Here is an 18,308-nt window from a genome sequence, read left to right as displayed (position 1 = left end):
GTCTTTTGTTAAAGTTCACACTGTAGAATATATATGGTGTTAGAGTACACAGTACAAGTATATATAGTACAAGTATAGTGTTTCCAGTGTAGTAAGTATCACAGTATTCTCTCTAGTACAGAAGTAGGGAGAACAGTTAGTATAACCTCTTGATAAGATTTATATCTCTCTTTAATATGATCTGTTTTCATAGCAGGTTTTTCTTTTTCTATTGTGACCCATTAGTTAAATGCGCTTCGAGAAAATAAACGTCCTCATTATAGTTCTGTTTTCATTCAAATGCAACGTTTACGAATAATAACAATACATTTTGTATTTTATCACTGAGGCTTCTCAACTGATTCCCATCCAACCATCCAGTGCACATATGTGAACCTGCATGTTTGCAGGGTTCATAAATAGATGCACATTCCTGAACAGTTTGTCACCTTGGTTTTACAACTGCGTCCTCAAACTTTACACTTGCCTCCTCTAATCTGGATGAATTTTTACAGTATTGTATTGACTTTTTGTTATATCTATATTTTTTACTTTGTTAAATTTAAATTGAGTTAATGCACGGCTGAACCGACCTGTCCTTCCCGTCCAGTATTGTACTGTATTAACTTACATATGAAAAACACAACTTCAAACTTTGATGAATGGCGTCGAGATTGTACACGATTATATACAAGAATAATTCATCTACACGCGGCATCTACTGCACCTCTGTCCGTCCTGGGAGAGGGATCCTGCACACGTGGCTGTCTGAGGCTTTTACGTTTCTATTCCCCTGTTAAACGGGTTTTATTTTGTCACTACTCTTGTTGAGGGATCGCAGAGGATGTCGCACCTTGTTAAGCCCCATGACGCAAGTTGTGATTTGTGAATACGGGCTTTACAAATACAATTTGATCGATTGATTGATTCATTGATTGATGAAATGATGTGGCCAAGACGGGCAACAACATCGTCAAATAAAGTTAGACTCTGTTTAGTTCCGAATTTTTCTTACAGTACCTGCTCAACTCCTGCTCGATCATGATTTCAGTTCCTAATAATATCCATAATATCATAATATCCATACATTTGGCATATATGGTGAATGTGAAGAAGCCAGAAGCCTGCGGGGATACCACAGTAAATGTATTTAAAAAATGTACGATTATCTGTTGTTTAATGTTTTTGTTTGTTTACTAAAAGATCTGTAAACAAATCTCTTTTAGGAGTGATTGCACCCTTTGGACAGAGGGGGGCGCTGTAAGCTGTCCTCAGGAGTCTCCGGGCTGGAGTCCAACACTAACCCACATCCTCTCATCCCTGCAATTCCACTGCAAGGACGCTGCCATGGACTCATTGATACCTGGTCATCTGCATCCGCCGCAGAAAAGGCTGCCCAGAAAATAAATGCAGCTCTTCTAAAAATAGTTTAGCAGAAGTTTTGCAGCACTGTAGACACTTAGATGTAAGAAGTGTAGATGGGAACACTTTGAAACTCTGTTAACCTGTTTAAATTCCATATAGATTTATTTTTGATTCACAGACACAATGAATGTAAACATATACGACCCTTGCACCAGTTTTGTGACAAATATATTTAGTGCATATCTACGTGAAAAAGACAGTTTACTTCAATATTCCATTTTCTTTCATGCAAATCTTTGTAAATATGCCAGTGAACTTATGGTTTTGAGTTCCCACTTGTCTTGTTGCTCCCTCTGCAACAACCTGCAAACAAAGCTCCTGTCACCTGATAGGTGTCAGATGCCTATAAGAGAGCGCTGGTTAGTGAAACTGAGCTTCTTCTTCGAGTTGTGCGAGGAAGCGTCCACAAAAGAGGCCTGACAGCTGAGAAGAGGGAGGGAGAAGGATGAGGGCTCACAATGGAAGATCAACATCTCTGCATCCCCAAAGCCTCATGAGACCCTCCCCAGTGGGCCTTCATCTTTTATTCCCTCCCCTCAGGTCCTGGAAAAGTTTCTTTTTGCTTTTCAGGCCAACACATCGTGTGATAAAATGAAACCTGAGACAAAAGCCGGTGGAAGGGTTTACGGTCACGACAACTGCTGTATTTATTATTATGGTTATTTTTTTACTGTTACGGTTATTTTTTACTGTGTGATTTTACTTCCCTCATTAGACAATTTAACTGTGTTTTGAACTGTCTGCTGTTTGTTTGTTTTTCCCATTATGTGTATGAAATATACCTTTTAAATAAAATTAATTATTATTGACGACGTATGTTAAATCTAAAATAATGGAAATCAGGTGATATTTATTTTAATATGTCAATGCAACTACTGACTTTAACTTGGGTTTACATGCTAAGAAATGAATCTGCTTTACATTCTGTACCCATGTTTCTATGTTTAGGCTCCAATATTAATATTTTACAATAATAATCAATAATCTCAAACACTTTTGAGATATTTTGCCATACTTTGCTTATATTATTATTATTATTATTATTATTACTACATTTTATCTGTATCTTACATTTATCGACAACGCTGACTAGCTGCTTATGATCGCTGTTTACATGCTAATGCATCAATGAAATAATGAATATAAATTCCAAAAACACCAGAATCTAAAAACCTAAGCAGAAGCTGCAAATAAATACAGTCAAACAATAGAATCTCAGACTAAACAAGATAAAAACAATGCAGATTAAAAAAGGTGCAAACGAGTATTGATAAATATGAGTATAAATATTATTGCACATGTAAAGAGACTATATTGCACATTTTTGCTGCTTTAACAACAGTTTGCAATACTTTTACTTAAGTAAGAAGAGTCTGGAGATTGTTTTTTACACAGAGGCCTTGAAACTCCACAGCCAAAACTTTTCCTTCATTCCACATTTCCCATATGTTACAATAAAATACTTGTTTTAGTGTAACTGGTGAATTCCAGGTCCCTTAAAGTGGAAGCGTCTTTAAAACCCTCTCGTCCTGATTCAAGCAGAAGTTCTAATTCCAAAGTGAAAGTTTCTTTTTAAAGTTTTTTTTGGGTTTTCCTGTGGGAATCACTGGTGTGGTGGCTGTTACGTCACGTGACGCCCACCGCGCCATGTTTCCATGTCCGCGTCAGGAAAACTTTTAAAGATCAAGTCCAGCGTCAAGCCACCGAGGGGGAGCCACGCGCTTCCGGTCAAAACATACACAATAAAACACACCGATTAGAAGTTTATGAAATAACTGAACTGAGCAAAACCCAGACCGAGGGAAGAGTGGGAATATCAGAGTTAATATTGAACATGTTATTTTGCACATATTTAAAGTATGAAAGTAACTTAAATCCCTATATAATAAAAAAACTAAAGCAATGGGATGAAAGGGTGTCATTGCAAGAAGCCTGGATTTATTCTTTAATACATTTAATTACATCTTCTTCATAATAATAATAATAATAAAAACAACAACAACAACACCAATAATTGTAATAATAACAACAAAGATAATAAGAACGATAATAATAACAACAACAACAACAACAATAATAATGACAATACTACTACTACTACTACTACTACCAATAATAATAATAATACAATATCATAAAGTGCACCATTATCGAGAAAGACAACAGGTGAGACCTCTTTCCACTTCGCAGTGCTCTTTCGATGCTTTTACTTTGAAGGACACGTTCCAAGCCTTTCCGCTAACCCGAGCTAACTCCTGCTAGCTTGTGGCTGGTGCGGGCAGCGGGGCAGAGAGGCTGAAGCGAAGCAACAGGAACAAAGTTGCGGGACCTTGAGTTCACAGCCCCGCGGTGTTGAGCCGTGAGACGCGAGAACCGTCGCTCGGTGTCCAGGAGGTAGACGGACCCCCCCCCCCCTCGGAGCCGCGGTGGTCAGTGCGGTTCGGCTCCGTCTCTTTTTTTTTCTGGGCACATTGTTGGAGCCTGGATGCGCTCGAGGCTCCAGCACGACTCTGTGTACTCAGCTAGTTGCCTATTAAAGAACACGAGTGGGTGGTAGCTCGTGGAAAATGCCTTAAACCAACCGGATCGATGCACTTTGTTGTGTGTAAACTTTTGGCCTCACTTGTGTAGCCCCACGTTCTGGACTTTGTTGTGAGGCGAGCACGTCTCCTGACTCCTCGGTGACAGCAGAGGTGAGTGTGTGAGTCTCTCTCTGTGTCTGTGTCTGTGTGTGTGTGTGTGTGTGTGTGTGTGTGGTGGGGGGGATCAGGAGTTAAATGTTAAATAACTGTGGAGTCTGGGTGTTTTTTGTGTTAAAAGTTAAAAAACCACGCAAGAAAACAGTTTTTATGCTTAATCCAGATTGGTGCATGTAAATGTGGGTTTACACTGCGAACCGGATTGGACATATGTTGAGGAAAAGTTCTGCAGTCATGCCTCAGAGATGAAATATTAACCATGACAAGGCCACAATAGATGTACTATTTAAAAAATCTCTGTGTAGCATTATCTGTGTGTGTGTGTGTGTGTGTGTGTGTGCGCTGTCATAATCTCGTCACTGACACTATTGTTCAACCTTCCAAGTCCACCAAACCAGAAGATTACACTGGTTCTGCACATGTGCTGCAGATCCACACAGTTTTCACACTGACCTGCCTGGTTGTGTCCCCCCCCCCTCAGTTGTTTTGCCTTGGTTGTCAAAACCAGTCCCCTCCTCCCAGCGAGAGGAACTGAAATTGTAAGGACAGCAGCCAGAGAGAGGAGGCTGCCTTTCCCTTTACTTTACAGTTATTTTAGGTTCTTGCATCACCCCCCCCTAAAACAGAAACCCCACTGCTTGATAAAACTGCACGTAAACTCCTTTCATGGTCAATCACTGTATCTGGTGAGGGAACAATGGTCGAGTTTTTTTTTTAAATCACTGAATTAAAAACAAAGCACAAACACGTGACCGTCAAGTAAGAAGTAGGGTTTCAAGACCTGGATGTAATCTGTGAAGCTGCTGCACCATTTATTCGGTCCAATTGGGGTTTGACAGATGGGGTTAGGGTTAACCCTCTTTTTTGGGGAGTTAACTGAAGGTTGAGCACACACACACAACAACGTCCTGTCTGGATGTGAAATGCAATAGTGGCATTTGCAAATATTAGCTCACACACACACACAGTCCAGTGTCCAGGGTCTGACAAGATCGTGTTTCGCCAAAAGCTGGTAGACAAAATGATAATCTACTTAAAATAGTGTGTGTGTGTGTGTGTGTGTGTGTGTGTGTGTGTGTGTGTGTGTGTGTGTGTGTGTGTGTGTGTGTGTGTGTGTGTGTGTGTGTGTGTGTGTGTGTGTGTGTGTGTGTGTGTGTGTGTGTGTTCACTGATATCTTGTTACACTGTGGAAAAAACACTGCAAGGAAAATCTTTGTAATCCAGCTTGAAGTGCTTCAGAATTAGAGGAGAGCGTTGGATTTTGAGCGAGTGTGATGGTTTGTGAGGACGACCTTCGCCACGGTGCAGCATCCATCCGATCCGGTATCAGAGCAAACCACAGCTGACACTGGAACAGAAGGTCGTCAGCCAACAAACAGAGACAAACGACCATTCACACCAATTTTCAATCAACGGGAGAAAACCTGGAGAAACATGCAAACTTCACACAGAAACCTGGATCTGAACTAAGGACCTTCTGGTTTTGAGGCAACAGCATTAACCACCCCGCTCATAATCTCACAATCTGGATCAGTGCCAAACTTTGGAGGTATCTTTCTTAGTCCATGTCCCTGTAATCTGTAGTTTTTGCATTGTCCTGCTGACAACCACCCAACAAGCAGACAAATGGACGGGGGGGAAAACAGAACCTCCTTGGTGGAGGTAACAAATGTCTGTGGTGGCTGACCAAACAACAGCACCTCTTCTACTTTGGGGGCGTTTCAAACTCCTGATATTATTGACTACTTTGCTCTTGAGCTTTTACAAACCTCTACAGCATAACTGCCAGGTATTACACCGTCAATTACTGTAAAGGAGTCGTTTTACACATCAGTCAATGGCCAGAGTGTGAAACCACCTTGTTTCCTTCCTGAGCAGCTCTGAGTGGACACGAAGGTGCAAGTCTCAAACAGCTGTTTGTGTTTTAACGACCGACCGCTGTTCCTCGTGAAGTGCCAGATCTTCCTGTGTGTGTGTGTGTGTGTGTGTGTGTGTGTGTGTGTGTGTGTGTGTGTGTGTGTGTGTGTGTGTGTGTGTGTGTGTGTGTGTGTGTGTGTGTGTGTGTGTGTGTGTGTGTGTGTGTGTGTGTGTGTGTGTGTGTGTGTGTGTGTGTGTGTGTGTGTGTGTGTGGCTCACCTAACTTTCCTGGCCTGCTCATGAGAGTTACGGCCACATTAAAGCAGAGAAGAGCCTAAAAGAAGAAGTGAAGTTTTGTTGCTGGGCAACTGATGGATTTGATGGAGTTTGACTTTGACCTTCATTCTCACACACAGGTACAGACAGAGGGCTGTCACACTGCGTGTCAAGAGGTCGGACTCCCTATCACACTTTCAAGTGATTTTGCATTGGATTAATTGGCAACCATGGCAACACACGGAGATGCTGCGGAGGGAGGAACCAATGAAGAGTTCAACGACATCATCAAATGGAGATCTGGTATGTTTTTTTTGGGGGGGGATAATTATGGGTATTGCTGCAATGTGTGATTACTTATTGTTTAATGAACTATATTTGAATCCTGCTGTTTGAGAAAATGTCTCTTAACTGCATAGACACAAGTGTTTGTTGTACATGCACGTGCAGTCACCGAAAGGAAACACTGACACAGCCAGAAATCTTGTTGTGCATAGTTAACCTCTGTTCCCATGGCGGCGAGGGAACAAGGCACTGAGGCAAGAGCAGGCGACAATAGGCGTGAAGGGAACAGGAGGTCGGTTCACCGTAACACGTTCGCTCCGAGAAAGAGAAAGTAAGAGCAAAGGCAACCAATGGCAGCAGAGAAAAAAGAGAAGGCAAGAATGCAGGGATGGGTCTTGAGAGCCGCACCCTGTGATCCCTTTCTCTGCGGATCATTCCGTTCCATAGGTTCATCTTTTGTAGACGCCACCCTCAGCGACAGAGACAGACACACAAACAGGTTGTTGTTCTGGCTGCCTGGAGGAGGGTTTTAGTTCAGAGAGCTGTGAGGTCCTTTCAGGTCAACATGCGTCTGATGTTGTGAAAAAAAGATAAACAGGGTCGTGAAGTTGGTCGTTACTTTAAAACAAACTGCCACCAAATGAAAAAAAATGGGTTTAATGCTTACAAGCACTCATCTTCTTAACTTACAGGAGGTTTTATACTTTATGATTATCAAATGAATGTATGAATATTCATGAGCTGCATCACACTGGGAAAAAATCCCAAACTCCACCAAATCTGAGTTTGGTGGATCATGTGTTAAGTTTATAGTATTGAATAATGACGAGTAATGATGATTTTCTTCTTGAGTTACTAAATAATTATATCAATTCAGGTGTCGTACACAAAAGTGGCAACAGATTCTCTGACCAGACGTGTTCACAACAACACAAACTTTGCGAGAGGAAGGACAGCACGTATAAATTCTGCTGCTGAGATCACACGTGTTTGTTGACCCTGGCGTCGACCTGTTCTCTTTCCAAGTTGACATCGTATTCTGCATCTTCTACACGTAAAGGAACGTCTTTTTCATCATGAGATGCCTGTACTCTTTAGTTTTTTTCAGTTTTGCGTTGTTAGAAACGCCGTCAACGTATCCACTCGCTCGCTGTGAATCCTGCAGAGGCTGTTTTCTCACATGAGCTCACAGGATGATTTCCAGGGTTTTTTACTTGGGGCATTTGCATTTTTACATATAGCACCTATATACAGAGTTCTGTGCATGTCTGAAAGCAGCTCTTATGTATTAGATTTAACAAAATAAGCATGTGCCGATGTCACCCTTGAACAGAAAATAAGTCTCATGCCTTGTACGGAAACTGAATTTAAATGCAACTCATGTAACCTCCATTGGTTTGTTAGTGTAGACTGTTCAACTGTTTTCTAGGTGGTCCCTAGTTCCAAACCTGCCTCACACTGTTGCCCCATCCCCCCTGTCAACCCCACATCGTTTCTTCCCCTCTGGCTCCATCTGTGTTTCGTAACGTGTCAAACGCAGCAGAATTTAATATATAGAGAAAAAGTGTAGATTTATTCCTCCTGTCGGGTCCGTGTGCCAGCTCTCTGCACCCGCCCAGCCTCAGAGCGCTGGCAGACGTTGTGCCAGGAATTCCACCGTGCAGATGGAGTTTGTAATTTACAATGCTTGTCTCCCGACCACAATGCTTTTCTTACAAAGATTTCGGGTTTCCCTAGCAACCCCTTTAAAGTAATGTTTTTCTTTTATGGCGAAGAAGGGGAAAATTTAGCACGTAGCTTAGCTGCACAGTAAAACAAGCCTCAAAATACAGCACAGCACGGTCGAGTTGAGGTAACCTTGCAGGCCGTGGCCCCGACGTGCTTCTTATCTTCACTGTGAGGAATGAATGTTTGTGGTATGTGAGTATTTGGTGTGCTTACAGAAATATGGCTGGAGTTAGGTGTTCTGCTGGATAATGTAGAACGTGTGTGAACCCCATGAAAGCAGGTTAAACCGGGCGAAACACCTGTAAACGACGTAATGATAACAGTCTGTAGCCCACATGGAGCTGACACATGGACAGTTAGAAGTGATTGACCAGCGTGTGTGTGTGTGTGTGTGTGTGTGTGTGTGTGTGTGTGTGTGTGTGGGTGTGGGTGGGGTGGGGGGCAGGCAGGCTGCAGGGTGTTTTCACAGCTGAGATGACCCTTGTGAAAAAAGCATAGTGTGACCTCCATGCTGGCCGGCATAGGGACATGTCTGAAAGGTTGAAGACTTTATTCTCGACAGTGAAGTGTGTACTCACGCAGCGTGCCCCCTCTCTGTTTTGTTGTCATTACTGATTGACAGAAAGGTATCGACACTTGTATCGATGATGCAGAGAGAGCGTTTCACATTTTGGTATTTTGCAGCTGTGGATGACTTATTCCAGCTGGTGTGTGTGTGTGTGTGTGCTCCATTTGTACACCAGCACTAAGGACTGAGATCATCGAGGCAGGGGTGTGAGTGTGTGTTGCCGATCTTATGACGGATCTCAGCACTCAAGTCATTCTCTCCCTGTTGCAGACGTATATATGTGTCTCTTGTGGGGCGTGGGGGGAGTGGCTCATGTTTTCCATGCTGTTTTGCAAGTTTCCACAGTGGACGAGGAAGAGGGAGAAAAACGTTGAGTAGAGGGCGAGTGGGAAAGAGGGACCAGGGTGGACCAGGGTAGAGCCGGTGAAACAGAAGTGCATGAGGAGGAAAATAACTTTGGATGGAACTTTAATGCTCATATTTTGGCCATTTAGAGATGCATCATTTTAATTTGGGGAGTCTACAGAACTAGATTTACGTGCTGTATTGCATGGGTTATTTGTGTCATATCTTACATTGCTGCAGCTCCTCTGAAACGCTCTATTTAAGCTCTACGTCTAAGTCGCAGTTAGGCGTGAATGTTACATGTTACTTGGTGACGTAAATGCTTTATGGTTAAAGAAATCCAGGAATGCAAACAAGGTGTTTCAGGCCCCTCAGGAGCAGAGTTTTTCCGTGGGACTCCCTTTACTGCAGACTTTTGTAATTTAGCAGACATCTTATACACAAAAGCCACATGACAAACTAAAGGTAAAGTCCTCTTTTCCTTAAGTTTGACAGTTTGCCACATTTGAGCAGCATTAACTCGTTCATAATCTAGAATATCAGATTGTGGCGATGTAGTATTTTAGTTATTTGACAGTTAAGCAGATGCTTCCGAAAAAGTCATCCAAGCAACTGAAAAGCTTGACTTGAGTCGGAGATCAGAAAACTCATTTAACGCAAATTTGATTATACAGAACTGTTTAAGTTATTCTGGAAAGAAATGAACTGCCTTCCGTTTCTCATCTGTGAGAATTTGCAGTTTTGTTTGTTTTGAATTATCGTAAATTAAATATCATGGGTTTTAGATTTTTGGTCCAGAGAAAAACCAGCATCTTAAAAGACGTCATCTTGAACATTGGGAAGCTGCATGGTCGTCTCACAGTTACCAAACAGCAAAGCAAAATAAATCAATGAAAACAATCATCAGAAAGATCATTAACTGCAGCTAAATGTGACCGAACTCTGTTGGGAAACCAGATGTGTGTGTGGTTTGCTACACAGGAGTTCTACAGGGGCTGAAACAGATGTCAGCGAGTGCTAACAGACAGTATTTCTGGTTGGATTATCCTATAACCCTGTAAGGCGTAGCTACCTATCCTGTCTGTGCTCTCCCCCTCCCCCATGTCCGTTCCAGAGTGCAGACTAATGTGAAAGGTCAAATATCATGCACGGGGTCACGGGCTGTTGTCTAGTGGCCATTACACAATAATGGAGACTCACCTGACTTTTTTTTCTCCCTCTCTGTTTATTTGTCACATGAGACCTCGGCTGTGGCCTTCTCAAAACCACACGTACGCAGCTCCTGTTACTTGACCTGGTCTCGTTGTTCTCCACCTTTCTCTTCTCTGTTGTGTCTGCCCCCCCCCCGCTCATCACCCTCTCATGACGTTCAGTGCGTACTTGTGCCCAGTACTGACATGATACCATCCAAATTATCCCATCACAATCAAGTGGCAATGCACCGTTACTTCACACGTTTGGTTTGTGAACTGCTGTTTTGAAGCATTTTTGAAACAATAAGTAACCACATTTGGAGGAGCGAGGGGTGGAGCCTGACTGAGAGCTTGAGGACACTGCACGCCCACCTACACCTGCGACCTGCACCCATTGGACGGTGCTATCACATGGTAGCCATGCCCCAATGCAAACTGTGCTAAATGGGACCATGATTTGGAAAAATGAACATAATGCTGTATTGAAGAAGACTTGAAACCTTTGATGGAGACAATAAACTACTTTTCTCATATACTTCTATAGACATGGACTTTTTTGGCGTCACTTCGCGAACGTGGAGTCTATGTCCATTTTTCTATACAGTTTAGGATCCTAATCTTTTTAAACAAGAAACCATGATCTGAAGGATGATTTCTTTCTTCTCAATTTTCTAAAATGTACTCGTTAGAACATCCTAACTTGAACCAGCCTATTAACACACAATTGCATTATAAAACACTGTGCATTTAAACTGTGCATCCGTTTCTTAAATCCCACATTTCCCACAGCTTTTAACAGCACCATATCGTTAGCAAGGTAGAATGTGACCATCTCTGTCATCGTTTTTCATCCATTTTATCTTTTTTGGACTCCTCTTTGTGGGTCAGTGATATCAGATGAGATACAGATGACTGTGTATTGTATTCGTTGTTTTACTTCTACGAGGACTGACCATTGCCAGACCAAGTTTAGAGATATCTGGGCCTAACCGGACAATATGCCTCACTGCTGACATTGAGTTGAGTCTTTGTTTTGGCACCAGCTCCTCGTCCGCTATGCTTCACGCTCTGGTTGAACTGTTTTTCAAATATGTCATGCATTAAAGAGACACCACCAGAGACATGTGATATTATTTGGCCAATTGAATCCAGTTTATAAGAGCAGACTGAGTGCAAATGCTTTTAAATATCAGAATGTCCTCGATTTGCTTAAAAGGTCGATTATAGACAAATTCAAATTTGTATCAAAACTGAAATTGTACCATGGCCCTCCCTTATTTGTACTTTTGTAAATGTGAGAAGAGTGGAAGGCCATAACAAAGTTAACTTGGACATCTAAGTTTTACCTGTTTAGCCAAACAAAGGTTGTCATCTACACACACATTATCTTTGGGTGTGACGTGGAGCACAATTGTTTTATCAAATGAGACATCAGGAATGTGAGCATCACCACCAAACGGAGGGTGTGGAGGGTGTTATTTGTCACCAGGCGTCGAGCTCGGCTACATGTCACTGATCCTTAATTCTAGACTTGGCCTCTTGCAGCAGGGTGGACCCAGTACTTGAACATATTTCAGTGTGTGTGTGTGTGTGTGTGTGTGTGTGTGCGTGTGCGTGTGCGCGCGCGCGTTTGGACGATGAAGTGCGCGCGCGCGTGCGCGTTTGGACGATGAAGTGGAAATGGATGGAGCCGTGCTGCTTGATACACAGTTGATAAATATCCTGCTCACTCCACAGAGGAATCTTTCTCTCTCCACCATCACCGACCAGCCTGCTTCATACAAGATATGTTTTCTCAATTTATCTGAATATTTGAGAAAGTGTGTGTGGAGGTGTGTGGAGAAAAAGACCGGATTAGTTGTTCAGAAATAATTGGATGAAACCTTCAGGCTATCTGCGGTGATATTCCCCACCTTGCAGTGGCACAGAAACTGTCAGCGAGGGCAGCAGCATGCGCAGTTATGCAAATACCTAAAAATGGGTGTGCACATGTGGGTAGCATCGAACACAAATCAAAACAAAGGAGCTTTCACTGTGGCTGCCCCTTCGCTCTGAGATGTCCCGACCGGAATTTGTTTTAATTTTTTTGGGGCTGTGGTGTTTTAGCTCCACATTTTGTTGATTGGCTGTACGGTCAGGGAGAGTTCCCATGAGTGTGTTTTGACTTTCATAATGGGACGTGTCCACCGGGAGAGCAGCTGTATGTCTTCATGGCAATATATAGACCCGTGTGTGTGTGTGTGTGTGTGTGTGTGTGTGTGTGTGTGTGTGTGTGTGTGTGTGTGTGTGTGTGTGTGTGTGTGTGTGTGTGTGTGTGTGTGTGTGTGTGTGTGTGTGTGTGTGTGTGTGTGTGTGTGTGTGTGTGTGCGCGCGCTTGTTGTCTCATAGCAAGTAGCTCGATGTGGCTGCCTGGGAAGTGGGAGGAAACTAGCTCTCAAACCCTGGCTGGAACTCTTGGAATAGCAACACTGGCCAAAACATCTCCCCAGGGTGCGGTTGTGTGTGTAGGACTCGGCCTCTTTGGTGCATGTGCATCCAGCAGCATGCAGACACCCCAGCTCCACCCAGGCCATATGACGTTTCGAGTCTTCCAGCAGAAAATTATCAGTCTCAGCCTCTTGTGGTTTGTTGAACACACTCAAACTAGTTTCCTCTTTCTGGAAATCTGCCTTTTCCCAAAGCAACCCCTTCCAGTTTAAATCCCCCACCACCTCTGCCCCCTTTTCTTAGCTCATTAGGGCTACAAAGCCATGTTGCCCAATCTACCTTCTGACCCTTCGCATGACAGGATTTAAGAAAACAAAAAAAAAAAACAGGGCTGAGTTTTAGATTAACCCGTTAAAGCTTCTGTGGTATTTCACTTGTAAATTCCCGTTTTCTCTTCATACTGGAAGTTTTTAAAGTTGTTTGTGTTACTTGTTCTATGACTTGTGGTGCTATAACTTGGTGTATAGTGCAAACATGTTGAAGTTGTTTGATTCTGTTGTAATGATCAGTTTGTACTATCACAGATATATCACAACTTTGAAGGACTATTCTTCCACTGTCTCCCACTACAGATATTGTGGCTCCATGTTATGCACCTCCACAAAGAGATTCTGTGTATTCTGACATGGGAACTTGCTTTCGAAGTCATTGGGTGGAGGCCTGTGGCATTGTGGGAGAACTGCGCTTTCCATTTCTTTCTCTTGGATGTTAGTTGGACCACTGACTCATCTGCTCTGTATGAGTGAGTGTGTGTGTGTGTTAAGCACAACCACCCCCACCTCTGAATGGTATGTTTTATGGAAAAATCCACCCTACAGCACATTTAAAGGAAGCTAATTTGATATTTCTTGAATTTCGTGGTCGTGCTAACTGGTACGTGATGATCATAAAAGAAATCCCTTGTAAAAGAAGTGGAAATCCCAAACGTACACCACCTCTAACAGTCGCCCATCATGCTTTGCTTAAGGTGTGTGACTGCTGCTGTTTGGTGACTAGTGAGGATCCCATCAGGAAGGGAGGCTAAAGGGAAGAGGCCACAACAAAAAAGAAGTTAATTGCACCATTTCATCACAAAGTCCTGCAGCACATTGAACATCAAAGTGAGGCTGCACAGTGGAAGTTTCCATTAGGGAGGCTGGTTTTCTCTGGGTGGTAAATGGTAAGCATATTAAAAGGTATACTAAGGGCATGTAACTGACCCTAATTTTAAGTGATTTAGTTAAAGGAGACATTATGCTTTTCTCCCTCTTTCCTCTGATGTGTTTAAAATAACAGGATCACGTGATTTTGTTAACAGCGACACCGTCCTCAGCTCTATTCACCACAAACTCTGTGGACATCATTCGTCTGTGACTTCTATGTGTGTGTCTCTGCTTTTACACCAGGAGATATTTGCTCTCACATCGATTTCTCCTGGATTTCTACCGACATTATACGAGGAGGTCAGGCTGATAAAGTCCGTAGAAACTGCAGAGCGTCTCACTCGGACATTTGCGTTGACACACCCACACCAAAATACGGAGGAACTGCGGAGTCCAGTATTTCCAGAAGTGATTGTCTTAGTTAGTCCTGATGTTCAAATACCAAACATCACTCATGGTATGAAGAAACTGACATTTAAGACGACTCAGCAGTTACTTACAGTTTTTAGGTGATTTGCCAAACTGGTACATTTTCCAGTTTCCGTTTGACTTATCTGGCACATGACTTCCTCTGGGGCTCATCTTTCAAAATTTAAAAGTGACTCCAGATGCTTCACTTTTTCCACATCTTCCACTTGTCATGTGGTTTAACGTCCTTGTCTGAGATTAACTTCTAATAGTAGGATTGATAATATATTCATCCATAATGAATAATGTTGGGTTATTATTTCTAATTTCAGGGGTTATTTGGAAATTTTACACGATGCTGATTTGGTCGGCGGTCCCCATGGCAACGTCTGAAGCATTGAAGCATTGGGGTCAGCCCTATAAATTGCTTTCAATGTCATGTAAACTCATCCAATGTTTGTGGCTAGACACAAAAAAAGGCTTGACTCATTTCATCCAACTGTTAGTCAGACGTGGGATTCGGATCTGAAGAACGTGTGTGTGTGTGTGTGTGTGTGTGTGTGTGTGTGTGTGTGTGTGTGTGTGTGTGTGTGTGTGTGTGTGTGTGTGTGTGTGTGTGTGTGTGTGTGTGTGTGTGTGTGTGTGTGTGTGTGTGTGTGTTGCAAGTGCTGCAAGTGCACACACACACATACACTCGTATAGCTTCATTCAAGCAGCTCGAAGATGGATTTTGTCGGGGTGGTGTGCGAAGACGAAACGACTGCAGTGCCTTGGAAAGTCCCTCATGGTCTCTCGACTCCAAAGACCAGCCTCGCACACCCAACCCAACCCAGCTACTGTAACTGGAAGGAAGTGGATTTAATTCACTCAGACCCTGGAGGCCGGTCACGAGTGAACCCGGGCTGGTATTCCCTCCTCTGCTTCCTCTTTGAGATGGAGAGGAAGAGAGAAAACAAAACACAGGAAAATGAACTTTCTCTTTATGTTTTCCTTCCTCACTTTCCCTGTGCTCTCGCTCCCATATCTGCATTTCAGCCTCTCTGTGGGAAGAGGGTTGTTTGCTCAGTTGGTCCTGATTGACTGAACATGTCGATGAGCGAATGGAACCTGTTCCACTGGGTCACAGAGCTGCATCAAACGCCAGGAGCACATGTCACACTTTTGACTCTAGATCCTGCAATTTGTGATTCTGCGAGTTTTTCTATTGTCATAGATTTCACTTTCGTATTAACACGAGAAAAGGAAGTGGCCGTTGTAGTCTAGAGTTTCTGCAGAGCTTTTTAAAGGTTCAGGTCACTGTGGGTCATGTTTATCTGCTGTCAATTTCTGCAACGTGGGAGAATGAGAGCTGTCGTCCCCATCAGTGCTCTGTGTTTTCAGGGGAGAAGCAGCTGTCACACACACACACACAGACACACACAACCCTCCCTCTGTCACCTGTCACTTTTAATTGAGAAGTCCCTGTCACTAACTTTTCTCACCCTCCTGTTGAGCGTGTCTGTGATGTCACGTCGGACAGGCTGACCCAGCACCCCAGATAAACCCACTCCCCAGCACGCTCGATGAACGCTCTCACACCTCTACTTCCTCTACTTCCTCTTTCTCTTTTTCTCTCCGTCTCTCTCAATCGCCCACCGTCACCGTCACCGCCACCTTGTCTTCCTGTTCCGCGTTTCTTTTTGTTTCTCTCTCTCTCTCTCTTTTTATTGTAAAAACATTCATTTGCATCATGAATTTGAGTAAGTGGACGTCGTGGAGGAAGCGTAACTTTTTCAGAAGGAAGAGGAAGCATGAAAATAGTCCTGACTTGGGTAAGTGTGTGAGCACATCTATCGTACATCTCTGTAGGAATTTGACATCGAATTCTAAAGATTGTATTTCTGGAAACTTAAGTTGTTTCTCCATTAAAGTACAAATGCAATGACCAGCCACTGTTTTACTTTTGTTGAGGAGGGTCTTTAAACCAAACTAAACACCCAAATGATGCTCTAGATGATTGTCCCACTAATTCAAACCCACAGCAGTTAGATTCTGATTTGTTTTTGTTCATGTGTTTGTGTGTTGTTTTCAGTCTAAGGAAATTTAACTTCCTCACTTAGTTACTCGGTCAAAAGTGTAACTTGCAGAGATTGTTCAGATGCAAAACTGCATTTGAAAGGGAAATATACTGGAGGGGACATTTTCTGTCATAAGACTTTTTGTATCCAAGGAGTTTTATTATGATGCTAATGGTCACTGTCATCAAAACAGCTTTTTGTTATGTATTTTATTTTTAACTTGATATGAGAAAAGAACATTTATTTTAATTGTAATCCCTTAATTTCAAATTAAATATTATTTAAATATTATTGCATTAAACTATCTTTGATTTGACATTCAGACATTACGATGTTCCGGAACTTTTTTTGCTTTAGGAAAACTTTCTCTATCTGGATCCCTCTGAATTTTACTTCAATATTACTGCTACACAGTGCATGTTACACAGGTGATATTTCTTCTTAGTAAAACCTTTCCACCCTGCTACTTTAAATTTTTCTCTTTTTAATGTGTTTCATTGCTCTCAGTCAAGATGCTGTGTAGGTGTAAGATCAGAAAATGGTTTAATCTAAATTTTTGGTTATGTAGATTTCCAGCAAATACAGAAAAGTAAGCCATTGCCTTCATTCCACCTCATTGTCCCGTGTTGTGTCGCTTTGGCGCTGATCTCGGCCCGATACTCTTCTCTTTGTCTCCATCATGTGCCAGCATTTGCCTTCTGTCCCCTGTTGCACGCAGGGATGGTGCCGAACAGTGTTTATCTGTGCTCGTCCCCTATCTCACAATGCATTATGATTCCCCACCCCTGGCCTGCCCTGTCCTGTTCTGTTCTGCCCCCGTTCTGTTTCCCTTTCATTGGCAGTGTCCCTCTTTCCCTCCCCTCTCTCCCTCACTCCCCCCCCCCTCTCTCTCTCTGCTGTTGCATTCTTCTGATCTTTTCCTCCCTCACTGGTCAAGGAGTGACAGAGGAGAGAGGAGGAGAGGGTGGCAGGAATGTCAAACTCAGTTTTGTGCTGATAACTCCTGGACTTTATCTCTTTGCTTTTGTGGCTTATTTGGTTTGAGTTTGCGGAGGCCGACAGTGAACGATGGCAGAATATGGGCTCAAACCCCGAGGTAGGAACTCTGAAAGGTGTGTGACACAGGTCTTGGTGGCAGCTAGGTGTGCCACAGGTGGTGGATTAAGGTGCAGTTGACTCAGGCTGCAAAACCTTGTGACACAGTCTGTGTATTTTTATAGCTTTTCTGCAGTCTTATCAAGATATGCTATGAAGGCACGGTATTATATTCTCAAGTGGGTGGTCAGTAGCTTGACTACTTGTCCTTTGGTAAATGTACCTGATATGATGAGGTATTTACCAAAGTTCACATTCTCGAAGATGTTTTTTGGACGTTTCTAATTAGTTTTTAAATAAATAAAAAAGAACAAACCTCTGACTCATAAGTTCAAATTTGTAGTGGTTGTTCTTTGGACACCAAAAACAGTAAGAAAAGCCAATAATTTTTGATTTTTAACACGTGTAACAGCAAAATATCGGTTTGATTGGATTGCTCGGAATTGCTCAGATGATGTGGAAGCCAATCAAACTCCTTCAAAGTTTTTGTCTTCTCTCTCTTTCCATACCCATCTCCTTTTTTACGACCCGCCGCAATGATTAACAGTTTGCATGTTGTACCTCTGGTTGGCGAAGAGCCCTGGCGTGCTGCTCACAGATCATCAGAACACTCTCTGACTCCACTAAATTCCTGCACCCCCCTCGCCTCACCAGTGCCCCCCCTCTGATTTCCCCAATGCACGCACCTCACAGCGGTGTTTTTCAAGCTCGCTAAGTGGGGATATGGGTTAATCTCTCTGGACGCACGGTGTGTTTTGCTTACA

At 42.9% G+C, this 18,308-nt stretch overlaps 1 protein-coding gene across 4 annotated transcripts in view; it reads left to right on the top strand.

Annotated features, from left to right (window-relative positions):
- Nucleotides 1-3,675: 3,675 nt before the first annotated feature.
- Nucleotides 3,676-18,308, top strand: part of utrn (utrophin) — a 174,061-nt gene continuing 159,428 nt past the window's right edge. For 2 of the 4 annotated variants that reach the window (XM_035143485.2, XM_035143482.2), the window contains exon 1: nucleotides 15,997-16,203. In XM_035143485.2, coding sequence (XP_034999376.2) covers nucleotides 16,122-16,203 — 82 coding nt within the window. In that variant the 5' untranslated portion in view covers nucleotides 15,997-16,121. Of the gene's footprint in view, nucleotides 4,098-6,376; nucleotides 6,540-15,996; nucleotides 16,204-17,388; nucleotides 17,546-18,308 lie in introns of those variants that run through there. The other 2 variants (XM_035143484.2, XM_035143486.2) reach the window with 2 other exon arrangements.

This window comes from Hippoglossus stenolepis, chromosome 20 (genome assembly GCF_022539355.2).
Source record: "Hippoglossus stenolepis isolate QCI-W04-F060 chromosome 20, HSTE1.2, whole genome shotgun sequence".
Lineage (NCBI taxonomy): Eukaryota > Metazoa > Chordata > Actinopteri > Pleuronectiformes > Pleuronectidae > Hippoglossus > Hippoglossus stenolepis.
Note: the sequence above shows the minus strand (reverse complement) of the source record. Positions and strands in the feature narration are given on the sequence as shown.